The sequence below is a fragment of the Bombus affinis genome, chromosome 13 (assembly GCF_024516045.1).
Source record: "Bombus affinis isolate iyBomAffi1 chromosome 13, iyBomAffi1.2, whole genome shotgun sequence".
Taxonomy (NCBI): domain Eukaryota; kingdom Metazoa; phylum Arthropoda; class Insecta; order Hymenoptera; family Apidae; genus Bombus; species Bombus affinis.
The window spans coordinates 8,058,142-8,081,063 of record NC_066356.1 but is presented as its reverse complement, the minus strand read 5'-3'; the positions used below and the strand labels follow the sequence as shown (position 1 = coordinate 8,081,063).

Sequence of the window (22,922 nt, the reverse complement as noted above, 5' to 3'; positions counted from 1 at the left end):
AAACAATTATGTATTAACAAATTTTACTTTTATAATTTTTTTATTGACCCACATCCAGCCAACAAATTTACTGTTACATTACGTTATTCATTATTATAACAAATTTTCACTTCACCATATGTTCAGCAAGTTCTTTTCATTTTTTTTTTTTTTTTTTTATGGTCAAATTATAATGAAACATGCAAGTAGAATATCATCTTAAATAAGGGAAAATTATGTCACATAAAACAACTACATAGAATTATGAATTTATCATAAGACCATTATAAATATTAGTAACTTTTAAATAATTATTAAAGCATGTAAATATATTTTTATAACAATTATGGAGTTAATTATTCTTCTTAACATGAAGAAAGTTTTCCATTTTTAATGATTTTTCAATTTTTTATGTATTAAAAAAATCATATAACATAACTATAATCTTCACATCCTAAATCCCTAAACTTCTTCAATTAGCTGTGAGTGATGGAATCAAAAAAGTACAACGTTCGTATATTTGGCAGACGAACGCGTCCAATTTATCTTAAGGAAGCAAGCTTAAATTAGTATACAGTGCTAGAATTTTAATTTTCATTCAAAATAATTGAAAGATATAATTTTGTTAACACTTCCAAAAGCTTCTAAAAGGACTACGTTATTGTAGATGGCAAATTTCTGTCTGCTCTTTTGTTTGGATGTTGTCTTCTTTATATTTGTGAATTAGTGTCCATACACATTCTCATCGCTGTATGCTATATAGAGGAAAAAATCTTCTTCATGATGTTCCTATGAAAAATACAGATCACAATATAAATATTACAAATGTAATAAATGTTTATCTATGTCTAGAATGAACTTTGTATTATATAATTACGGCATAAAGAGATCCCATGGTAGCACTTGTTGGAGGAATAATGTTGTTCACAAAGAAGAAGAGAGCATCTTCTGGACGTAAGTGAATTCGTTTACGGATTAAAAAGTAAAATTGTCCCACAGTCAAATCAGATGGTACTAGATATTTTTGTTTATCCAAATCACTAATTTTAGCTTTTGGAGCCTTCTCAACGATAACCTAGGAAATATAAATTTTTTATCAATATCATTTACGAAATAATACAATGAAATGTGTAAATCATTAATTTTAATTCCAAATTCAGTTATATTTTAATAAAAGGAAAATCTCCATTCATCCCTCCATTATCATTATTAGAATTAAAAAATGTTTCAAACCTTGGCCCATTGTCAAGATAAGAAACCATTCTTAAATCCATATTTGATATCACATAAATTTGACATTTATCCAAGTCTTCAAAGCAACAACAGTTGGTCTACATTTTCAATGTTCATCCTATGCGTTTAAACTAAGTTTGTCGACATGTAAAAATTTCAGGGAAATGGCGAAATGGGGAAAATACTTCCCCTTTCGTTTGATTTTTATCATTTGAAAATTATAAGTAAGAGCGTAGTACGATCAATAGATTTGAGCAATTGCAAGGCGAGTGCACAAAGAAATTCGACACGAATGGTGAATTTAATCGTTAGCGTCCTGATAGAGCGAAAAAATATTTCATCTCGAAATAAAAGAGTTTACAACGTAGAAAGTCGACCTTGGTTCATTTCAGACCAGGAAATTCTCGGGATACGAACCGAATCGATTAGCGACGAATTACAGTAGTCTAGTTGCTTGTAAAAGAATTATCTTAATCACAATGAATTAATGGTTTTTCGAAATGATGCAATCTGCCTGTATTAGAAGGGAAATAAATTTGTTTCCATTGACCAAATGGTTAACTTTTTCGAGCGGGGATACTCACGGGAACCCTTTCGGGATATTTTCGTCGAATTTTTTCACCCTCGACCTTCCTTCTTTCAAAGGAGTGTTTCTCCTTGTAATGAAACTTCATCGTTCTCGCACGCTTGCACGAGACCCGTGCACTTTAATAAAATCGTTTCTTCTCTAGGGTTATTAAAATCTTTTTCTTATCGAATCATACGATGATTCTGAACTGGAAATACGACGATACGATGATATTCTTCTTCACTTCTGTCACAACAATCACCGTGCGTCAGTTACACTGCGCACTACAATTTGCTTTTCCACTCTACGCGGACGTGAAATAGTTCCCAGGTTTCCACTGGAAAACTCGATGAAAGATATATCTAGAAACTGGACGATATCTCCTAGCAATTTGTATATTTAAGTTGTGTGGATTCTGACGTGTTATCGCAATGTCTGTTTTGTGAGACAGACAATGATTTCAATGATTCGTTTAATACATAGAACAGGACCGTCTCTACGAAATTTTCCTTTTATATGATAGCGTTTGATATTCATTCAAAACGAAACGATGATATTAATTTATTATCGGACTGTCGAAATTTGCGAGTAAATTTCTCGTTCATTTGTATAAACATCTGTATTTGAAAAAAAAGACGGTTTCTCGAGGAACTTCATTACTTGTAACATTATTTGTTTAATTATATCTTTCATTCATTTCACAATTTGTATCTTCCTTTTAGAATTAATGTTGACTATAATTATAGTTAGGAGATTAATTGTATGAAAATAATTGAAATTTTCCGATAACAAAAGTATTCAAATTATCTGGGATCTAGTTGAACCTTAAATAGATACGAGCCTGTTGATAATAAAGAGTGACATGTTTTTCACTACTACGCGTTTGATGACGCATCTTTTATTCTCAACATTATGAAGAATTTATAACGTATACGTAATAATAAATTTAGTTCTTTTTTTCTTCTTGATAATTGAATATGTGATTTATTGTATACGTTATGTGCGATTTCACATTTATTACAGTGTCATTTCCAACAATAAATTGATTTTCAATGCGCTTATAAAGTCGAATTAAATTAATTTCGGAAAAATTGAGGAATGGTACGATTTTATATTTTTTAAAAAACGCAATACAAACTTTCTTTTTTCTTTATTTGTAGAAATATGTACAGATAATTCTGTAATTGCATATAGAATTAAAGTAAACTTTATTCTGCATCTTCTTCGTCATCATCCTCCTGGCTGTTAATTTGGAAGTACCTTAGCTCGTAGGTTTCTTTATCTTTTGACACAACACGTAGCCAATCACGCAGTTTATTCTTTTTCAAATATTTTTTTGTCAAATATTTAAGGTATCTATATAGACATGTTATTAAATTAGTGCAAATATCAGTTACCTTGTAAGAATATAATGCAAAACCCACAAATCATCAATGTTAATAAAAAGTTGGTTTTTTAAATTACAAGTATCGTTCTTAAATACTGGACAATACTCACCGTTTTGAAAAATCAGTATCACTATTAACAGACAATTTCATCTTATCCCTTTCCAAGGTTACACTGTTACCAAAATTGTTTGTCTTTCCTGTAACCTTAATTCTTTCATGCAGATATTTTTCCTATAAAAAAAGAACAACATTACTTACACATAACATTATCAATTGTAATATTCCTATCATCTCTGATAATGTGAAGTTAATATAAGATTAAGATCGCACTGAATAAATAAAATTTACATAGAGATTAGAATTAAGAAAATACCAAGAATTTCAGGGAAGAATTAAAATGTGAGAAATAGAAAACAAAATTAAGGAAAACTCACAAAATTGGCTACATCCATAATGTTATCTTCTGCCGGATGCGTACAGTCAATAGTGAATTTAAGGGATACCTTTTTCTTTTGACCCTTACCCCGAAGGGCTTGTTTTTTTATGGTCGGTCCCTTAGACTTCTTTGCCGTTGGCTGAAAAATATACAATTCCTCATTTTAAAATTCTTTTAATTAAAAAACTACGCTTGTTGTGGATACATGTGCTAGCCTCTGATAGACGTCTACGTTGGAAGTTTACAATATCCAACGATATCTTTGTAATCTTTTCGAAAATGTAAATAAAATTGTATTATGATGAAATGTCACAGCACATTATTTTGTATGTTCTACGAAGTTTTAGCAAATTTCTAAATGTTTTCGAATTATTGTTACATTTTTGGAGAAGAGGAAACTTACTGGAGACATGTTTACAAATGGTCGACAAATGAAAGAATCTACCGCTATGTGGCGCTACGGTCATTTCATTACTGTCATGAACGTAGCAGCTTCAAATGGAACCTCGAGGTTAGATAAATGTTCTAAAAAAAAAAAAAAAAATTGTCCTTAATATTTTTTATTCGATTGTGTTGTTTGTTGATTGTTGTTTGTCGATTGTTGTTGATCTCTCGATCACAGTATTTGATGAGCTCAACAGCAATAAAATACATTTGTAGGATGAATATAATAAAATATTTAAAAACAGATATTTTTATCTTTTCCATAATTGTGTTTATTTAAGACTAATATACAGTAACATCTAAAACTAGATGAACATAGATTCCTCGATCAGTAAATCGAATGACGCTCAACTGAATCAATTATCGCGAATATTAATCGTATCTCTATATCTCGTAATAATACATTAAACTGTCTATGTGATAAAGCTTTCTTACATAGTAATAATTATAATAATACTCTTATAATATTATAAGTATAATTATAGTATAATTATCCTCTTCATACTTACAAACATCTTAAATAATCGTTTCTCTATTGTTCTTCGATTCGTGGACATAGTAATAAGCATCTCGGAGATAAAGGGAGGGTCATCGAGGGATAAATGGACTGGTTATTTAATTGCAAGGGAAGTATGCTTCGAGAGATCGATTTTTACAGTAATTTAGGGGGAAACGTTTTACGATTGTTAAACCTCGAAATCTTGTTCATATTTCAACAGTGTAGCAAAATGAATGATCTTACTTCTAACGGTTTCTTTTCGATAAACATTGATTGCAACCCTTACAAATTCTTTGCATTTTAGCGTTTTTAAAGAGATATTTCTTCCATACCATCTTTTACATACAAAGATTACGTTTCTTCTGGAACATCTAGTTACGGTACATACGGTGTATGCACATACATAGATACACATACAAGCGTAGTCGCATAGTTTAAGGAGAGAATCAATCATCGTGTTTCCTACGATTTTTTTAATCATTTATGGAAATTGAACGATATTTTATGATAAGGTTTAATAAATGAACTGGATGAAACATTAATCAGACTAGGCCAATAAAGAGAAGAATATCAAGAAGTTGTCAGTTCTTGAGAGGATTTAGCTATCATACTGGTTGTCGGTAAACAGAGTGAGCACTCCCTTAGGTGCGATTTTAAAGATAAAAATAATAGAAAATCTTTATCAAATCCCTATCCACAAATGCTCCCTCTTTCGACAGTAGCCTATCGTTTCTGATATAATAAATTACAGAATTATAATATGAATTACAAGCAATCGTTGATAATTCGATTAGTCATCTTTAAAAAATCGGCAAATATCTTCATGAATACGATTTATAACGAAGTATGGATCATTTCGAAAAAGGGGACATTTATGGGCCAAATTTTCTTTCAATCATTTTCATTCCATTTTCCAGTCGCGCGTCGATTCATAAAAATTAGCGTACTCAATATAAAGTCTAAAAATCATAAGACAATGAAGTCTCGTGTTAATAAACAGCTGGTTGTAAATAGGTACTAAAGATGAATTACCCGAATCCGTGAAAACAGGATCCACAAAGAAGAATCGTTCAAACGAATCAACGTGGAAATCATCCTTCTTAATGCACTTATTAATTTCTATTTAGAACAACAATTGCTAATCTTCATTTATGAACAGTGCCAAGTAAAGTATAATAAAATGTCAGGCTAACAGTCTCTCTCACTTTCTCTCTGCTTCTCTATCGATTTCTTTCTTGTCATTCTTTTTTCGTAATACCTACTACGTATTTATAAGTCACATTACTTATATGTATATATATATACACACACATATATATATACACACATATATATATAGTTCAATCTTACATCGATAATTCGTAATAATTTATGTACATATACACGTATATACGTAGATACACATGTTCGTCCACCGACAGGTGAACATTGTCCTCCCCCGTATTTTGTTCATTCGTTTCCCCTCTTACTAACTCTTCGGCTAGGATTACCATTACGCGAATCGAGTTAAATCTTCCAGTTTGTCGAGGTCGACGACGATATACAGAAAAATCTATACCTAGACAGATTGCTATCTTTTCTTCACGAAATAAACGTTCTGGAGGGTCGATCAACTTCCCTACCGGCTCTCTAAGTGCTCACCACCGAGCAGGAAGTGTATAGTAACAGACGGAGACTGTACCTACAAGCTATTATGGAACTCGCGATTTTATTTTTCATTCTTCAGCAGCGTACCTTTTAACACATTAACTGCACAAAGGAACTAACAGTATGCGCCACGCGTCTCTATCTTGTGATTCTTTTACGGGCTTTACGGTTGGATTGTACGCACTGCGATCGATAAATACGACAGAAAGGATAAATGGCGGCGCTTGCTTGATCGAAACAGAGAACACCTTTAGCAAATCGATTATTGTATTGGTTTTGTTCATGTTTGTGGATTGCATCGCGGCAGTTAACGCGTTAGCTGTTCGTTCCTCGATCAAACGTTTATTTCACCGACTCTTGTGAAGATTCGATTCTTCTTCTATCTCGTTGAAGAGGTCGAAAAGAAACCTGTGCTGATTGTGGGATCTGAATTTTGGATACGGCTCAACGTGGTCACGCGTCTAACGATCGGGTTTCTCGATTGGAACTTCCTTTCTTTTTTCTTCTCTTCTCTTTATGTTCTGTTTCTTTTTAAAATGCTCTTTCACTTGGTTTCTCAAGCCAATAGATTTCACGTTGCCCGCTTAAGATTAACTCGGAAAATTCTTATTGCGATACGGTACGGTACGGAGAAGTGTATATTTTTCTATCTCTTTTTTACATCACGCTGTGAATGCCGTTCAAGTTGCCAACTAACGCTGCACCAGCGGTTTGTGATCCGCTTGCACTACCTGCTCCGCCGGCTACACCTCCTGGTGCAGCGGCTGGTCCGCCAGCGGCGACAACTTGGCCTGGAATCTGATTTGGTGGTGGGTAGGCATAGGCTGGAGGCGGTGGTGTCGATTCTGGCATGAATTTCGCTGCAAAAACGAAATCGCACGAATTATTTCCGATCAATACGTTACCATCGAATAAACAGAAATTGAGAAATTAGTAGAGAGATGGAAGGACGTCATTTTTCGAATTATATATCGATTTTGTATATCTTTTTAAAGATTAGGGAAAAACGAAATTAGTAAAAAGTCGAGCGCAAGTAGGAAATTTAATTTGACGAGTATTTTTTACTTTGGTCTTTCGTATTGTTAGATTAAGAGGATACGATGTGAGAAGCTTCTCGCTTCGGTTTTTAAAGTTAGGCCAAGAAGCACTTTGCTTTAGAACCTTCAATAAGGGAAATTTAATAAGATATTAGATGGTAATGATGTCTATTTATGTTGGAATAATTGTATGGAAATTTTGGAGGAAGGGGGTTATGTATCTGTCTGTTTATTGGCGATTGATGAATGTAATAAATGTATGTTGAACACAGGCAAGGGTTGATTGATCTTAATTGCGACTTGTAATTTTGTAGATCGCTCGAATCGCAATGATAAACGCGATTTTCTCGGAACACCAATATACATTTACAACTGAAACACATTAAATTGGTTAGATGACAATTGTTTTTGGTAAAAAGAAATATACGAGAATAGAAAAGAAAATGAATAAGGAAAGTATATTCAGAGTTCTTACCTCCTATTGGAGTTAAATAGGTATTAGATTCTAAATGGTTCCTTTTCTCCGTGGTTAACGGTGAGATATTTTTCTAGGTTGACAACTTCAATCGATTAACGTCGACTTTTTCTGGCCACGACCGTGATCGAAATTCCGAACCTCGTATTTCTCGTTATTAGAAGAACAGTGTCTTCGAGGTGGAATTTCGTCGAACGTGAAAGCAAAGGAAAATAGAAAATGATAAAAAGGCATCCCTAACACGATCGTACCCAAAACAGAGTCGCATAGGAAGTTCCCACTTCTTTTTCTTTCCGTTTGCTCCCTACAGCTGTCTGTTTCTTTTCTGACCACGCACTGTAATTTTTATTCGATACTGTACAATGTTGAAAGCAACATAATCATGATCATAATCGTCGTTAATAATTAACACGCACACGGTCAAGGTATCGCATGACGTACAGTTATGCGTTTTATATTTCTTTCTTTTTTTTTTCCTTTTTCAAACACAATCTAACCATATTTAAACGCTATGATTTCGGATTCGAATAAGAATCCTATCTGAAACTCCTTCTCCCCCAACGATCGATAATGCTTGCTATTCTGCGTTTAACAACTTCTGGTCCCCTTCTTCGCGTAGTTTCAACGAATCATTAGAATCTCGTCAGAAAGAAGGAAAAGAAACAATTGCTTCCACTGACAGAGGACAGAATTTGGAAGAAGTCCGATTTCGTGGCTGATTATTCGATCATTTCATTTTCTTTTTCTCCAAATGAATGAATTCTTTTAGAAGTAAAACGGATATACGCGGAGGAAGGGACTCGATGGATTCTAAATACCAAAATTGGAATGGTTCGTTCGTTCGATGAATGAACACGGATGAACACAAGAGTAAACGAGTGAAATGAAAAGGAAACCATCGACGACTTCCTCGAGCTGCCTGAGAAGTCATGCCGTTGAATGCGCTTCCTTTCATCGGATTCTTTCTTTCGTATATAGTGGTTGGCTGATGAGAAACTTTGAGGATATCGTTTCCTCTGTGCAACCATGTACGAAGTGCCGACGAAGAACGATGACGCATTTCAGTCAAAATCATCTCTATACACAAAAATGTTTCTCTAAAAATGTCGAAAGCTCGTAGTCCGCGAGTGTAGCTGTTTCAAGTTGAAAAAGGCTATAAATTCAAACTTGTTACAAGTATTTCAAATGATCCTAGAAATGCACTTCTGTACGTTGCAAGTAGTCATACGCTAAGCACGTAAGTACGTAAGCAGTCAAGTAGAAATTCTACAAATGAAGTGCATAAGTGTGCTGCAATATAATGAAAACGTCTTCTGCAACAACAGCCTTTAAACTTTTTCAAATTTCTGTGCATAGAGTAGACTTCGTAACATTGTCTTAGATCATCGACGACACTCCATACCTGTATCTTTTCCGTTTTGTTTCGTTTCTTCGAAATGGCCAATAGATTCCACGGTGGTCACATTGCACGGTTTTTATCTTGTTAAATATTATCCTGCACTATTATTATTGTTATTGTTGTTATTATTATCATAATTATTATTATCGTTATTATTATTATTATTAGTATTATTATTAGTATTTATTATTATTATTTATTATTATTATTGTTATTGTTATTATTATTGTTATTATTATTATTATTATTATTATTAACATGTATACATAACATTTGAAGATAATTCTTCAAGCCTTAAAACGAACCTACATAGGTGCCTCGAGCAAGTCGATGCGTCTCTCTCTTTTCTCGCTCATAGCATTATTTTATTCCATATTTTCTTGTATTTATTTCCTTTTTTTTATTTCTTTTCCGCTCTTTATTTTTGTTCTTTAATCTTGTCCGCCTTTTCGTTTCGTCGCACAGGTTGCTCGAAAACATTTCGTTGCCATCTTCGACGAAGGCAGGCTTCTTCTACTTATTTAATTCTCCGATTAGATGGAAGGATAACGGACGCGAAAGAACAAAGAATGCACGTGACTCTCTTTCTTTCTCTCGATCTCCCTTTCGCTCTGTTTTTTACTCTCTCGCTATCACGATCACTATCTTGCATAGTTTCTCACCGTGTTATCATATATCTTTCTTTCTTCTCTTGTTTTCGAGTCGTTTATTTAATTATTAGCAGTTGGTCATAATCGAACGAACATGAAGGAGAAATGATATTATTTACAATACGAGATGTACATATATGTTACAAGCAGAGCGTACGATCCACGCGTGATATGGCCGATCTTTCCACTTTTAATTGATATTCAGAAGCGTAAAAGTCCTACCGATATTCGTCATTTTCCCTTGTGCTTAATCCTAATTCATACATTTTATCATGAAACATCTTTTAAAAATGAATGAAACGATCGGAAAGGAAACACAGCGAGATCTCGACAATGAGAAGCTTTAACAGTAAAGATTACATGATTGTAAAGATTGGAAGAGATGGACAAGAATCATCGAACAACGGATGATTTCGTTCTATCGTTGTACAAGCCCGAGTCTCGAAGTAGAATCACAAAATGGTTTGGAACGATAGAAGATCCGCGTTCTCACGATTTCTCTCCTGGATCGTACGCTCTTCCTCGTAACTCGCCATACATGTTTTATTTATAAAGTAAACGTCGATATACATTTATACACACATTTATTTATTTATTTATATTCGGCACTTCTTTACGGAAGGAAGGGGGACACAATGAAAATTCCCTACGACACGCTGCCTTCGTCGAAAAGATCCTGCTAGTTTTTACGGACACCCTGTATCGCGATAATTCCTCATCTTCTCTCTAACTCCCTTCTTCTCTTTGTACACACTGGCCATTAATTCTCTCTCCTTATTCTCTCTCCTTTATTCATTTATTTAGCGCGGATTAGCTCACAAGGATGGACGAAGGAAGGCAAGAATCGATTAATTATTAGATCAGTTATTACATCCTCTTCCTCTCTATTCCGTACGATCACCGTTTTTCCGCTTTGCTATCGGTCGATGTAACCGTTACAATGCTTAGACGAACGATCGACGAAACTTTTTAATTGCAAACCATTCGCTCTTTTTATCGTGCGTTTCCTCTTTTCGCGGCCGGCCTTCGTCCATTTGTGAAACGTTGACAAAATGAATTTGATCGAGTCTACTGTCGTGTTCGAATCGAAAGCATCGTTTTGGATCTCGAACATGATGGCGGAATTGCAAACGGAACCGCAATCGTTATGATCTCTTCTTCTTCGATCTTCTCTTCCTCGATATAACATATCCTTTACATTTCAATTTATTCTTCGCTTCTTTCTTTTTTTCTGATTTTATTTTTTGAGTTTTGTCGAACTTGGAAGGTCGAAGAACCTCTATAGATAATCGGTACTCTCATCGATGGCTCGTTATTACCACTGTTCCTCCACTTCTTTAGGTTATTTCGATCTTATCGTACAATGTTTCCTTATTGTTGCTTTGCTATTGTTGCTGTTACTTGTTGCTCATCGATTGCGTGTATCCTTTTCCATCCTATTTTTCTTTTATTGTAACGCAGTCTCAAACTCGTCTCACACGTTCAAATTCCCCGCCGTTTGTTCGCTCGCCTTCGTTTCGCTTTGGTTGCTTTTGTTTTCTGTTTTTTTTTTGCTGTTGTTGTTGTTGCCTTAATTTTACTCACGTGTACAGTTTTGCGAGTCGCTGCCGCCGATGGCGCTCGCTGAAAAGAACAACAGGCGATTGTTTTTTTTCCCTTGTCCATTTCCAAGCGACCGCTTTGTTTTGCAACATCTTTCATCTTGCCGGACGTTTCAGTCACATCGCTTGGTTTCGTTTCGATCTTTTAGATTTTTCTTTTTCTTTTTTTGGTATTCTTCGCATGCAGAATGCCATTCTACGACCATCATGGACAAAGATAACTTTTCTTCGATGAAGATCGGACAAAATGGGAGAAATAAATGAAACCTGAGTCACACAGAAGCCAAAGTAATCAACTTCATCGAGGGTTAATCGATTGAATTTTGGAAAATTAAACGTTACTCTGACATATTCTATGCAAAAGTAGGGAATTTTTAAAAAATCATCAGTTGATCAGTTTGGTTTCTGAGTGCCACATTTATTCCAAAGAAAGTAGGGAGCTCTAGTGGCTATAACATGCCAGAAAAACAACTGACTCCAAGCAAACAATTAATAGCGTACTAATTAATGGCGAACTTTTTCTTTTGAAATGATACGGCGCGACGTAAGTAGGTAGAGACGCTTTTAATCGGACGATTTAATCGCGCAAAGGCGCAAGAAATCAGTAGTTACTTTCGTTCTATTGTAACGTGAAATTAACACCTTTGTCCACGATGATACACATATCTAATAGTCTACTCATTAAATGCATATTCAGACATAGAAATATAAATTTGTATAATATAATATTTCATAAGCAAATCGCATGCAATTTATGATCACATTTAACATCCAGTATTGCTTGGAAATTCGTATCTATACACTGATAGTTCGATGTAAAGACCGAACACTATTATCGCGTTTTTTTTCTGCACGTTATCGTTGTGACTTTTATTTTGATATCGTTTGATATCGTTCCACATTCTTTTTTTCCTCGTGAAAATATTTCTCGTTATAACGATCATTGTAATTTACTGGAAGCTTCGATAAAAGCGTTCCATCGAACTTTTTCTCCTCGTAATGTAGCGCATAATATAGGAGATAACCAGAGGAAGCCATGCATCTCTACCTTTCCCGATCGAACGAAAAAATATGTGTCTATTGAAGGTAAAACATAAAAAATACATGCCCCATAATCGTTTACAAACATCGAGAAACATGCAAACAGCATGAAGATCGTCCCAGAAATATTTCGTTTCGTTGAAAGAAATATTCGCATTCGAGATATTTTTACATTCATATAATTATCATATATATTGTTATGTAAATGTATATACCGGAACGGTGTTGGAGTTCGTGGAAATAAACAGGATCGATAAGTGACCAAATAAATAAATAAATAAATAAAGTATTATAGAATCTCATGCTGAATCGAATATGCAAAATGTTTGGATTTATAAGCTGCGCGCAGAAATTGATCGAATTCTTAAAAAGATTCTATTTACGGTGGTCTATGGAATATTATTTATTTCTATCTTGAAATGAAAGAAAAAGGAAAGATATAGATTATGAAATTGAGAGATATTTTCACTTCTGCGCGTAGGAAGATATTCAATAAGATATTAAACTTAGAACCTGTATGCCGGAAGAAGAGAAAAATTCTTGTCTCCTTGCACGATGTCGAAGTAGAAGAAGAAGAAGAGAAAGATATTGAAAAAGAGAATTGGTATCGATAAAGTGCATCAGTAAAATTTGTAGCTTACCGTACCGAAGAGAAGAGAGGGAGTGAAATAAAAGCTTTTATAGAAGTCTCTTTCGATTTTGTTGTTACTGTTGTTGTTGATGTTGTTCTTATTTGTTGTTCATAGGAGCAATATATATATATAGTACTTGTTGTTGTTGTTGTTAATTGTCAATGTTGTCAATTTGTCGTTGTGGTGTTGTCCTTTCGTGTGTTTTCATTTCTCGGTGGTATTCAAGGATTATCGTTCGTTTTTATCTCCGTTCACTGCACGCGACACGCACATTATCGTTTAATTTTCGTTTTCCCTGCTCTTTTTTCACGCGACTACATGGCTACACGAGTCTCGTCGCACTTTTGTTCGTTTGCATATGTATCTCGTTCTTTACTCGACCACCAAAAAATTGAAAATCACTGGCTGGGACTAACTTCGGAAGAAAGACAGGGGATAATGCCACCAAAATGTACAGACAGACACATAACAGTAATTACGAGGCACAGGTCTGGGTGAATGGTTGCGTAGCTTTCAAAACATTTTTCTGTTCGCGTTTCAAGCTGATTGTCTTGCTGTGGAACGCCTTGAAAAAATTCAAAAAATCACCGCGTTCCTCTTCGAAAATACGCCTTGACCCCGTTAACAACACCTTTTAAGCTTTTACTCTCTCTTAACTTCCTTTTTTTTCTTTTTTTTTTTCAATAACACGAGGTCCTGTCGCGACAGAGTCATAGAAACGAAACCGCGGAGGCTTTGATCTAGTGGCAACCGTATACCATAAAGTTTAAATGCATCGATATAAGACGCGTACTTGCAACATGTTACTTAACTTTCCAGATACTTTGGAAGTTTCTTTGTTTGACCAACAACTTTAACATCGATTGTTCTCGTAACTTAAATTCTTTCTCAAAGCCTCCAAAGTTCGTGTTTGTGGCATCGGTGATCTGGATCGTGTTGCATTGGAGGAGACACATCAGGATTGGTTGACGATTAGAGATTCTCGTCGAGAATTCATGAAACACTGTTCCTCGGTTTTCTTCTCGTTTCTCATGGTAGCGAACGTGCGTGATCTGTGATCCTTAATTGGAGCAGAGCACAGAGAAATCAGTGGTTCATGAATATACAACGAGCCTCGAAGGACGGTGGCGGTTCTTAGGGGAAATACAGATAGTGACAGATACACCAGCAAGTACCTATTACAGGCAGACAATATGTATGTAACACCGATGATTAAGCGTCAATTTCATAAGCATCTCTCGCCATGTCTTTTGTTGGATCGCTTAACGACATCGTTAACGTGATTTTTTTAGCATTTGTGGTTTATGAAATTTAATGATGGAGAAATAAATAGAACGCGCATAATGTCATACGGTTGAAGCAGCTAAAACAACCATATGCAAAAATATATAAAATATCCAAAGTACTCGTTATAATATTTAATAGGTAAAATTTACATTTCTAATTGTTTTCGTAAAATTATAGATTAATGCACAAATACACGCAGTTTAGTGATTTTACTCAGAGTGAAAATTTTGCTACTGATACGATAATATCAGTAGATATCGTATCGCTGTAATTTCCGCCGTTAAGGTTCCAACAAGAAAGATTCTTATGAAATTGCGAACATTCGCAGGAGAACATATGTACGCATGTTGAAAATTGAAGAAATTTAAGGATACGGGATATATGGCTTTTGGGTGAGATAGAACAACGAGGACGGACATATACATATCCGTATACAGGTATTTCGTACACACGTCCTACGTGAACAGATAAGGATAAAAATAGGAAAAATATAGAAATAGATAAACAGAGAAAGAGAGATAGAGAGACAGAGAGAGAGAGAGACAGAGATATAACAATAATACGCAATGTCGCAGTTTTGTTGCTGTCTACCTTCAGACCCACTCACACACAAATCTTTTCCACCAACCAGCGCGTCTACATGAAGTTCGCTAGATGAAAAAGAAAAACACATAGAATTCACACGTTAGATTAGTAGCATATTAGCGCGTGATCCTTCTCGATCTTCTACGAACAGTTTCCTTCCGCGAGTTCGAGGGATCATCTCCTCGAAAGAGAGGAATAAAATCATTTCAATAATGGCGATCACGTCGAACGAGACTGTTCGATCAATCGCGAGGACTAATTGATATATCGTTTAAATAGAAGTCTATTTGGCTTTTTTTTCTTAATACCGTAATAATAATTTTCTTCGGTCTTTTTCAATTTACCAGAAACAATGATCGATAAGTTACGATATAAGCGAAGCACGGTGACACTTCTGTCGACAAGATTTTATCAGCTCGAGGAATTCCTAAGGGATGCTTGAAGGAATTCCCCGATCAACCGTGCGAGTTTATTGGTGACACTTCACTCAAAGGATATCATCGTCCCTTTGCGTCGTGCACAATATGATCTCGGTGACGGAGACCTCTTTTCAACACGAAAATGTAGACGCAAAGACATTAGCCGGAAACGACCGATTCGGTTCTTCTTTAGACTATTATTAAATTCTTAAATTTAGTGAGATTTGTATCGTTTATGATATCAGGGAAATTCTGCCAGTGTAATAATATAGCACAATACGATAATATACTACTGATATTCTGATATTCTGATATTAAAGGTATTAATAATATTTTGGATGATCGAGTATCATTTTTAATTAACGCCGACCCGGTCGTTTTAAATCTTGGCGAGATACATCGATCGTATGACACAGAACATTTAGACAGTTACAATGGCAGTGTCATTAGCTTTAATAAGTGCATCTATGAATCTAATTACTTACCAACTATGATGGCCAATATGATTAGTGCGATGACGCCCATGATGATCATCATCTACAAGCAGGAAAGCAGGACAGGAGTAAAGAATTAAATTCAACGAATATTTCGATAAGATCATTAGATAGAGGGATCTATTACCTTCAAATTTTGTAGCCAAAACTTCCTCTTCAGTTTTCCTGCTTGTTGTTCAAATTGTGACGCTCCTTGCTGAAGCGCGTCTAAAAAAGGACACATTTTTTTAGAACAGAATTGCACGTTTCATGAACTTTCAAGAAGTTTTGGCTATTACTGGGGCATTCAATTTTAAGAGTCCGTAGAATCTTGTAAACGGCGTTGGGACGAAGTTGTTCGGGCTTGAAATATTACGACGTGAAACTTTTATTAATTATTATTAAAAATGACTAAAATGAGGGAGGTCGTGCCATTGTTGGAAATATGCTTTCATCTTACGATACTTTATTCCAACGTCTCATGTGATTACTCTGCCTGTCTTTTTAATGAGTCCTGAGTCGGCGTCTAAATCAGTTCGAAAAATTGCTCGATACATTATGTAAAATATGGTAACGAGCGTATAATTTACTTGTGAATTCAATTAACTGTATTATAAAAAGTTCAACATAGGATTTAAAAATACGTTCTCTTAATATAAAATACTTTAAAGTGTAGGGTTTAAAAATATGAAGTCTTCCGTTACACTAAATCTTTTCCTTAAAAGAATTAAGAAAATATTTAAAACATCCAACGAATTTCTAAGTAATTCTTCGATTTTCTGACATGTTCGAATTGTTTGAAAAGTTAGATACACGAGACCGATGAAAAATCCGGATAACGATCAAACTGAATGCAGGGAGGAAGATCGAGGATGGTCAGTCCCATAACATGCCATCGATTCCAGAGCGTCACAGTAATCGATATCAGCGTACAGAGAGACGCGCAGGGTCGAACTACTTTAATGCCGTGCGAGAATGAATGGAGAGAATATCCTTGGAGCAAACGTAGCGAACAACTCGTCCTTCGACTTAATCCGCCGCTTTGTGCGCTCGTAATCGCGCTGTGTGTATTTCCATTTCCCCCCATTTAACCATTATGGCATTCTTCCCGTGAAAACTTTCGTTGGATATCACAACGATGCACGTACAAAACACCAGACACAGAGGACATCACGTGTCTTTCGTTTAGTTACCGTCCCTCGTTTTTCTCTTTTATGACTCGTCAGCACTCGATATTTAAACTTTTAAATTTCATACGAACACATAGTTGCTGCTTGTTTTTTAAAGCGGAACTCCATTTATGTCAACCTATCGGGGGATAAATACTTTATGTAATAAGACTCAATGATTCTCTATAAATAGATCTCAGATTTTTATATATTTATTAATTTGCAGATAGAAGAATGCATGGGACGCGTGTAATAGACACAAAGTAAGGCGCTTTTTACTATGTTCAGTAGGTGAAATGATTCTTTATTTGAATCTTATCTCTTTAATTGTATTGATAAAAATTAATTTGTATATTAAATCTGTAGTCTGTCTATAACTCTTTGTTACGTAATAAGAATCTTTTTTCAAAGAATTAGATTCAATCAAGCATTAGCTTGAGATTTCATTTCAGTACATGGAATTCCATTGCACTCCTTGTTATTATGTTGGTATTATTAAGAAATAAGTTCGAAGCATTTCAGGAAGTTTGTCAGGGAATATCTTACAAATATAAAGCAGAAATAAAGGAAAGATAAAGTTCAGATCTTACCTGCTCGATCATCGAGCTCAGAGAGCTTTTGATCACGTTCTAATACTTTTTCAACATTCGTTTTCATGATGTCAACGACCTCGTCTACCTGCGCCTGCGTCGCCTGCAGTCGTTTCTGCGAGGCGATCTGCTGAGGCGTCCTGGGACCTCCGACGATTCCATCAGAACCTGCACCTGCACCCGCAGCAGCATCAGGTGCTAGACCGCCTTCGGTGGCCCTGCAATCAACATCAATGTTCCTCGTTTATCATGTTTCTCTGACTAGCCACATAATTTTCATTGTTGTTACTATCTATTCGATCTAAGATATCTATAAATTTAACGTTTCATCGTCTGCTATCTGTTCGATCTAAAACATCTATAAATTTTCTCCGTTTATCATTTTTCTCTCGCTATCCAGATAATTTTCATTACTTACTATTTGATTTAAAGTAGTCGTACAAATTTTCCACATCTCCTACTTTTCTCACTATCCAAGTAACGTTCGTACGTTTATGATCTATTCGCGATCCAAAGTATCTATTAAATTTTATATATTTGACTCAAAAATTTCCTATTAGCTTTCCCTGATCGAATTCCTTCGACGAAGGTAACGAGGAAAAAATATTTAAAATATTCTCGATGAATGGAAATTTCAAAGTCTCATTATCGCTGGTGGGTTAAACTTCCGGGGGAGGAAATTGAACGACAGATAGAGGAAGTAATGCACGCGTTGGAAGATTAAGGGCGAGTAGAAATATTAAAGTGTCTAGACTGTTCTTTGCGAGATAAGCGCTCGTCAAAAGAGGATCCAGTCTTAAAAACAACTAATCTGATACTTCTTTTATATTCTTCGTTTGCCTTCTTTGCCACAGCTTGTTATTAAATTTGCATCATTGTTACAAGAAGAATCAGATGGTGACCTACTCGTGCATTGAATTTCTCGTGAAAACATCGTCGACGAGAAGGCTTTGTAATACAATATTCTTTCACGTTAACATAATGATCTTTCTATTCTTCGTTTGGTTCGGTCGGCTCAAAATTCATCGATCAATATCAAATTTATATCGTCACTCGTATATTTCGTTTCCTTTAAATCACGCTATGGATACGTTGCATCAATTAAAACGTGTTGCATTCACGGGTCAAAGGTCTTCAAGATTCGACCATTTAAGGAATACAACGTTTATAGTGTTTCTCAGAATCTGTTCGTAGATATTACGACTCGATTCTCTATATTATGGTAGATACTGCGATATTCTCATCGAACCGAGGGCGGTGGCAAATACGAAAGGGCAAAGTTCGTGACACATTCGTGAAAGCTGCACGTTCGTCGACGTATAGGTGCGTAGTGTCTGCTTATGATATCATCTCGTTTTGTTATCATCGCTTTCTAAGAACGCGATACAGTATATTAAATATTCTTCAAAGAAAAAAATGACTCGAGACATGTAGACGCAAATACGAAATAATTTCCCTTCGAATTCTAAACGAATTCTATACTTAACTCTAATAAAAGATCTCATTGCGTTTCTCTCATTATGCAAGATAACAAATTTGATTTAACACGATTCAAGTATTTTACTTTCGTTCTATTAAAAATGCAAGGATAATGACCACGTGAAAAGGAAAAGCTAATACGAATTCTTATGATATTTGTATTAATTCGACTAAACGTATCTCGTAAGGATTGATCTTTCAGACAGGGTAAGAGACCATTCCAAATACAACGAGGCTGTTTAATTATCATGACAGGTTCGCGTTGGCGTTTCGTCGGATTTATGCTTCGACATCGTGGAAAAATTTCACAGCGTTTCGTTCAGTTACTGTCCACATTTCGATTTCAATTATAACGATTTATTCCGATATCCAAGAGCTACATTCATGATTTGTTTCCGAACATACACATCTACATTTTGTTCTATATTAGTTCGACTAATTAAGGAGTCACCTACGCAAATAGCTCCCTCTTTCAATATACGATATCCGATACACACGCATAATAACGATACTACTTCTAAAGAAATATCTTTCATAATTGGGAATTTCATTCATTCTCTTCATTTCTGGTTTTTATCAATCAGAGAAATTCCGATAAACATATTTCGCAATTGAAAATTTTATTCATTCTCGTTTTGCCAACTAAAGAAACGAAACTTTCAATGGCGATACGTATAACCATTTCGTGTACGAACTACGTGTGTTCCGATTTGGAGCGCGTGCTCGAGATGGTGAATCAGGGTTTCCGGACATGTCGAGTACCGATGGCAGATTAAAAAGCGGTCGAAGAGGTTGCGAATTTTATTTTTGGTAGCCTATCGAACGACCGAGTAGCAACGGCCGATCGATTCACCGATTCAGTCGAGTATCACTCTAGGAATAGATGAATGTAATTCAGAATAGATTCGATGTTAATCTACGTCCACACAAGTCATGAATAAATCTTGAATCGTGTTCGTTGGCAGCAATGAACGCTGATTTTGCGGCCAGTAAACTGATTATTACGTGTTTTTTACGTATTTATAAATTGCAAAAATATATAAAAAGATGCAGAATAAAGTACTCGTTGTAATATTTAATAGGTAAAACAAATTTCTATTTTAGTTGCGTTTATAAAAATACGAAATTGCACGGACATTCACAGTCTACTCATTAGTGAACAACAAACGTTCACTCAGGAAGCGGTACATCAAAGGATCAGTTTGTGTTCGCGAGCTGTAGTCTGAATAGGATGTTTATTCACAATCATTAAAGCAACTCGCGATCTAATTAACGCGGATGCGACATAAGAGAAACAAAACCATTAGCAAGGTCCCATAATGAAGAATGCGAATTATTTCCCATGAAAAATTTTTACGTCGAAATAGAGGAGCTTTTTTGTTACGGGATAGAAAAGGGAAGCGTTCACCTGGTTTAAAGCCTTTATGCGTTCAAGCGGCTTATATAATCGGATTAATATATCGATCGAGGCAGGTACGTCGGTTATCGTCATTATTGAATTATCTTCGAGTCGGCTGCGAAATAGTTATCGTGATTATTATTTTAATCGCTCGATGCACGTTCTCTTCATGAATCACGAAATACTTTATCCGGTCCTCTTCAAAATCAATGTTTGACAAACTTCCGAGCAGTAACCTGCACAAAAGCTGCGCGAAAAGAAACTTTCATCGTTGTTCGAAAGCTTCCCGGTTTTATTATTTTTTTTTTTAATATTCACATCGATATCCTAATTTTAGAATTATCGAAGAACAAGTGACGTCAACGAAATATAACTGAATACCCTGCGCACGATATATTATGACGTGTGTTATCTTTTTTGGATAAGCAAAGATTACACAAAAGGATAGCTTATTTTTCTGCAACTCTGCGTACAATTTATATATTAAACATTTATTCTTTGAAGCTTCATTTAAAAGTTCGTAAGAAACCAAACTTGTAACTACGTGTAGGTACCATTCTGCGTAGACCTCGTTAATATTAATTAGAAACACTCGAGTGTACTATACTTTGAGATAAACTTTTAAGATAAAACGCTTAAGACTAAACAGCTTAATGTTAACGAGTGCATAAAGAAAACAAAAAAAAGAGCAACAGAAAAGTATTTCAAAGAAGTGAATGGAAATATTTTCTATAAATAAAATGGTAGTCTTTTTCTTAACGAAATACAGATGAAAATGAATTATGATTATTATTCTGGTCAATTTTATATATGTTCCGTTTATGTGTAAGTTCGTATTTTGTGTAAAGTCTGCGACTGAAAGTAACCGCGAAGCCTAAAGGTGAGCGGAAATAAAGAATATATATTATGCATATAGAAATAGAGATGATAAGGTTAATTTATTATCTGTTGTTCAGAAGACACGTTTCATCTAAACCTGTTGTTCGAGCCATATTCCACATCTGGTCTGACTTTGTCTGAGACAATCTACTTTCATTCAGACACCTGATACGAGCCGGAAAACGGGCGTTTCTGTTTCGTCAAAGTCGTAGAACATTGCTGCAAATGTGCTCGCCATTGATTATCTAAATATAGAAACTACGAATAGAGCATAGAGTCCGTTGTGTTTCACGATTGATTGCCACCAGTACGTTTGTGTCTGGAATTTAATTTCGCGATTTTGCCAGTAGAAACATATGTGGTATCGATCGGTGTCAGGAAACGGTTTACAAGGTATCATGGTGCTACGAAATTATCATCAGAAAGCATATCAAGAAGCTAACAATAACAACTTAAATTTTATACGATTATTTGAAGATAATTTCCAAAATAGAAATTGAGAGCAAAATGTAACTAAATCGCGAATGGTGAAAAAGATGATGGCAGATAAGGATGATGGCAGTAAAGTCATAAGCTGTTTCTGTCCCTCTCTGAAGCTTATAGACTTCGATCGTAAAGACGAGAGGCACGAGATCGAGTTGCAGAATTCAATGACCGCAATTCCACTATTCAAAAGAAATCGCCCCTATGGTCCGCTTTAAGCTTTGCTGCACTTTATTGGAAATTCTGGTGTGTGCTGCGAACAGGCCGTGCAGGGGAATCGATTGGCGACACAGGTCTAGGAAATTGCGTCTTAAAATCCGTCTTATAACAATCGAATTTCTCACAATGACAATTTCTACCCTATAAAGAAACATTTGCCCAGGTTCAGCTTTACGTGGACAAAATTTAATTTCCACGTTCGTATATAAAGAACGACTACTATTTCCAACTAACTGAACATTCCAATTTTCCATAAATATCTCTTGCAAAAAAATAAATAAATTTTCGTACAGCAGCCGAGTAATGGAAACGAGGTTGCCTTGAAAACAGGGAATTCATCAATAAAAATTCACTCGTTTATCTATATCGCCGATAAATTCGTGGATTTTTCAACGTGTCCATTCTTGCCTTTTATCAACGTGAAAACCGACGAAGATCGTAAAGAACCAAGAGATTTACATTTCTATACAGCAGAGTCTATCGATTCTATCGTATGGAATTTATTCGGTAGATCTCGATGGCAATTTGTCGTGATTAGAAATTACACGTCCCCGTCTGTGAAAGCGTTATAGATTCGCTGGGCGCTTCGATATAGACCCGTTCGCAGGGAATCACCAGTGCACACGGGTTCCTTGTTGGCTTTGCTCGAACGCCAATACACTTTTTGACGAGCACACGATCGGTCAAATTTCCTGGAAATCGTGAAGATTTCTACTCACATGTTGTTCGTCAATCGCTGTTGGTTTCCCGAACTAGAGCTATCCGCTGACTTGCCAACCCCGTCAGATGACCGCGTACTTTTCACGAGCGACTGTCACCCACTAGACGGCCACGGTATTGATAAAATTTCCTGCGGCACCGCCGCGCCGCCGCTCCACCGTTATCTCGACTACCCTCGAACAGTTCGAATC

At 35.5% G+C, this 22,922-nt stretch overlaps 5 protein-coding genes across 7 annotated transcripts in view; 1 reads left to right on the top strand and 4 right to left on the bottom strand.

Moving 5' to 3' along the window:
- LOC126922945 (translin) overlaps positions 1-7,190 on the bottom strand; it is a 37,542-nt gene extending 30,352 nt beyond the window's left edge. Inside the window, exon 1 of the mRNA XM_050735915.1 lies at positions 7,180-7,190. The gene's annotated coding sequence lies outside the window, so the exon portion shown is untranslated. The remainder of the gene's footprint in view (positions 1-7,179) is intronic.
- LOC126922960 (synaptobrevin-1-like) overlaps positions 1-22,922 on the top strand; it is a 38,023-nt gene that overhangs the window by 12,425 nt on the left and 2,676 nt on the right. The gene's annotated exons all lie outside the window — the stretch shown is intronic.
- On the bottom strand, positions 22-2,242 carry LOC126922961 (gamma-aminobutyric acid receptor-associated protein). The gene is made up of 3 exons (XM_050735937.1): positions 1,797-2,242; positions 857-1,054; positions 22-768 (listed from the first exon to the last, which is right to left on the bottom strand). The coding sequence occupies exons 1-3, from the start codon at positions 1,884-1,886 to the stop codon at positions 703-705; spliced, it is 354 nt and encodes a 117-aa protein (XP_050591894.1). The 5' UTR covers positions 1,887-2,242; the 3' UTR covers positions 22-702.
- Positions 2,916-4,114, bottom strand: LOC126922956 (60S ribosomal protein L22-like). Its single transcript, XM_050735932.1, has 4 exons — positions 4,008-4,114; positions 3,603-3,743; positions 3,278-3,399; positions 2,916-3,136 (listed from the first exon to the last, which is right to left on the bottom strand). The coding sequence occupies exons 1-4, from the start codon at positions 4,014-4,016 to the stop codon at positions 2,989-2,991; spliced, it is 420 nt and encodes a 139-aa protein (XP_050591889.1). The 5' UTR covers positions 4,017-4,114; the 3' UTR covers positions 2,916-2,988.
- Positions 4,297-22,894, bottom strand: LOC126922953 (neuronal synaptobrevin). 3 transcript variants are annotated; one of them, XM_050735928.1, is made up of 6 exons: positions 22,731-22,894; positions 17,553-17,770; positions 15,942-16,021; positions 15,806-15,857; positions 14,908-14,966; positions 6,863-7,054 (listed from the first exon to the last, which is right to left on the bottom strand). In XM_050735928.1, coding segments are annotated over exons 1-5 (366 nt in total). In that variant the 5' UTR covers positions 22,733-22,894; the 3' UTR covers positions 6,863-7,054; positions 14,908-14,952. The 3 variants fall into 3 exon arrangements, with proteins under 3 accessions (XP_050591883.1, XP_050591885.1, XP_050591884.1); XM_050735927.1 differs by lacking the exon at positions 6,863-7,054 and adding an exon at positions 11,243-11,378; XM_050735926.1 differs by lacking the exon at positions 14,908-14,966 and having other exon boundaries at positions 4,297-7,054.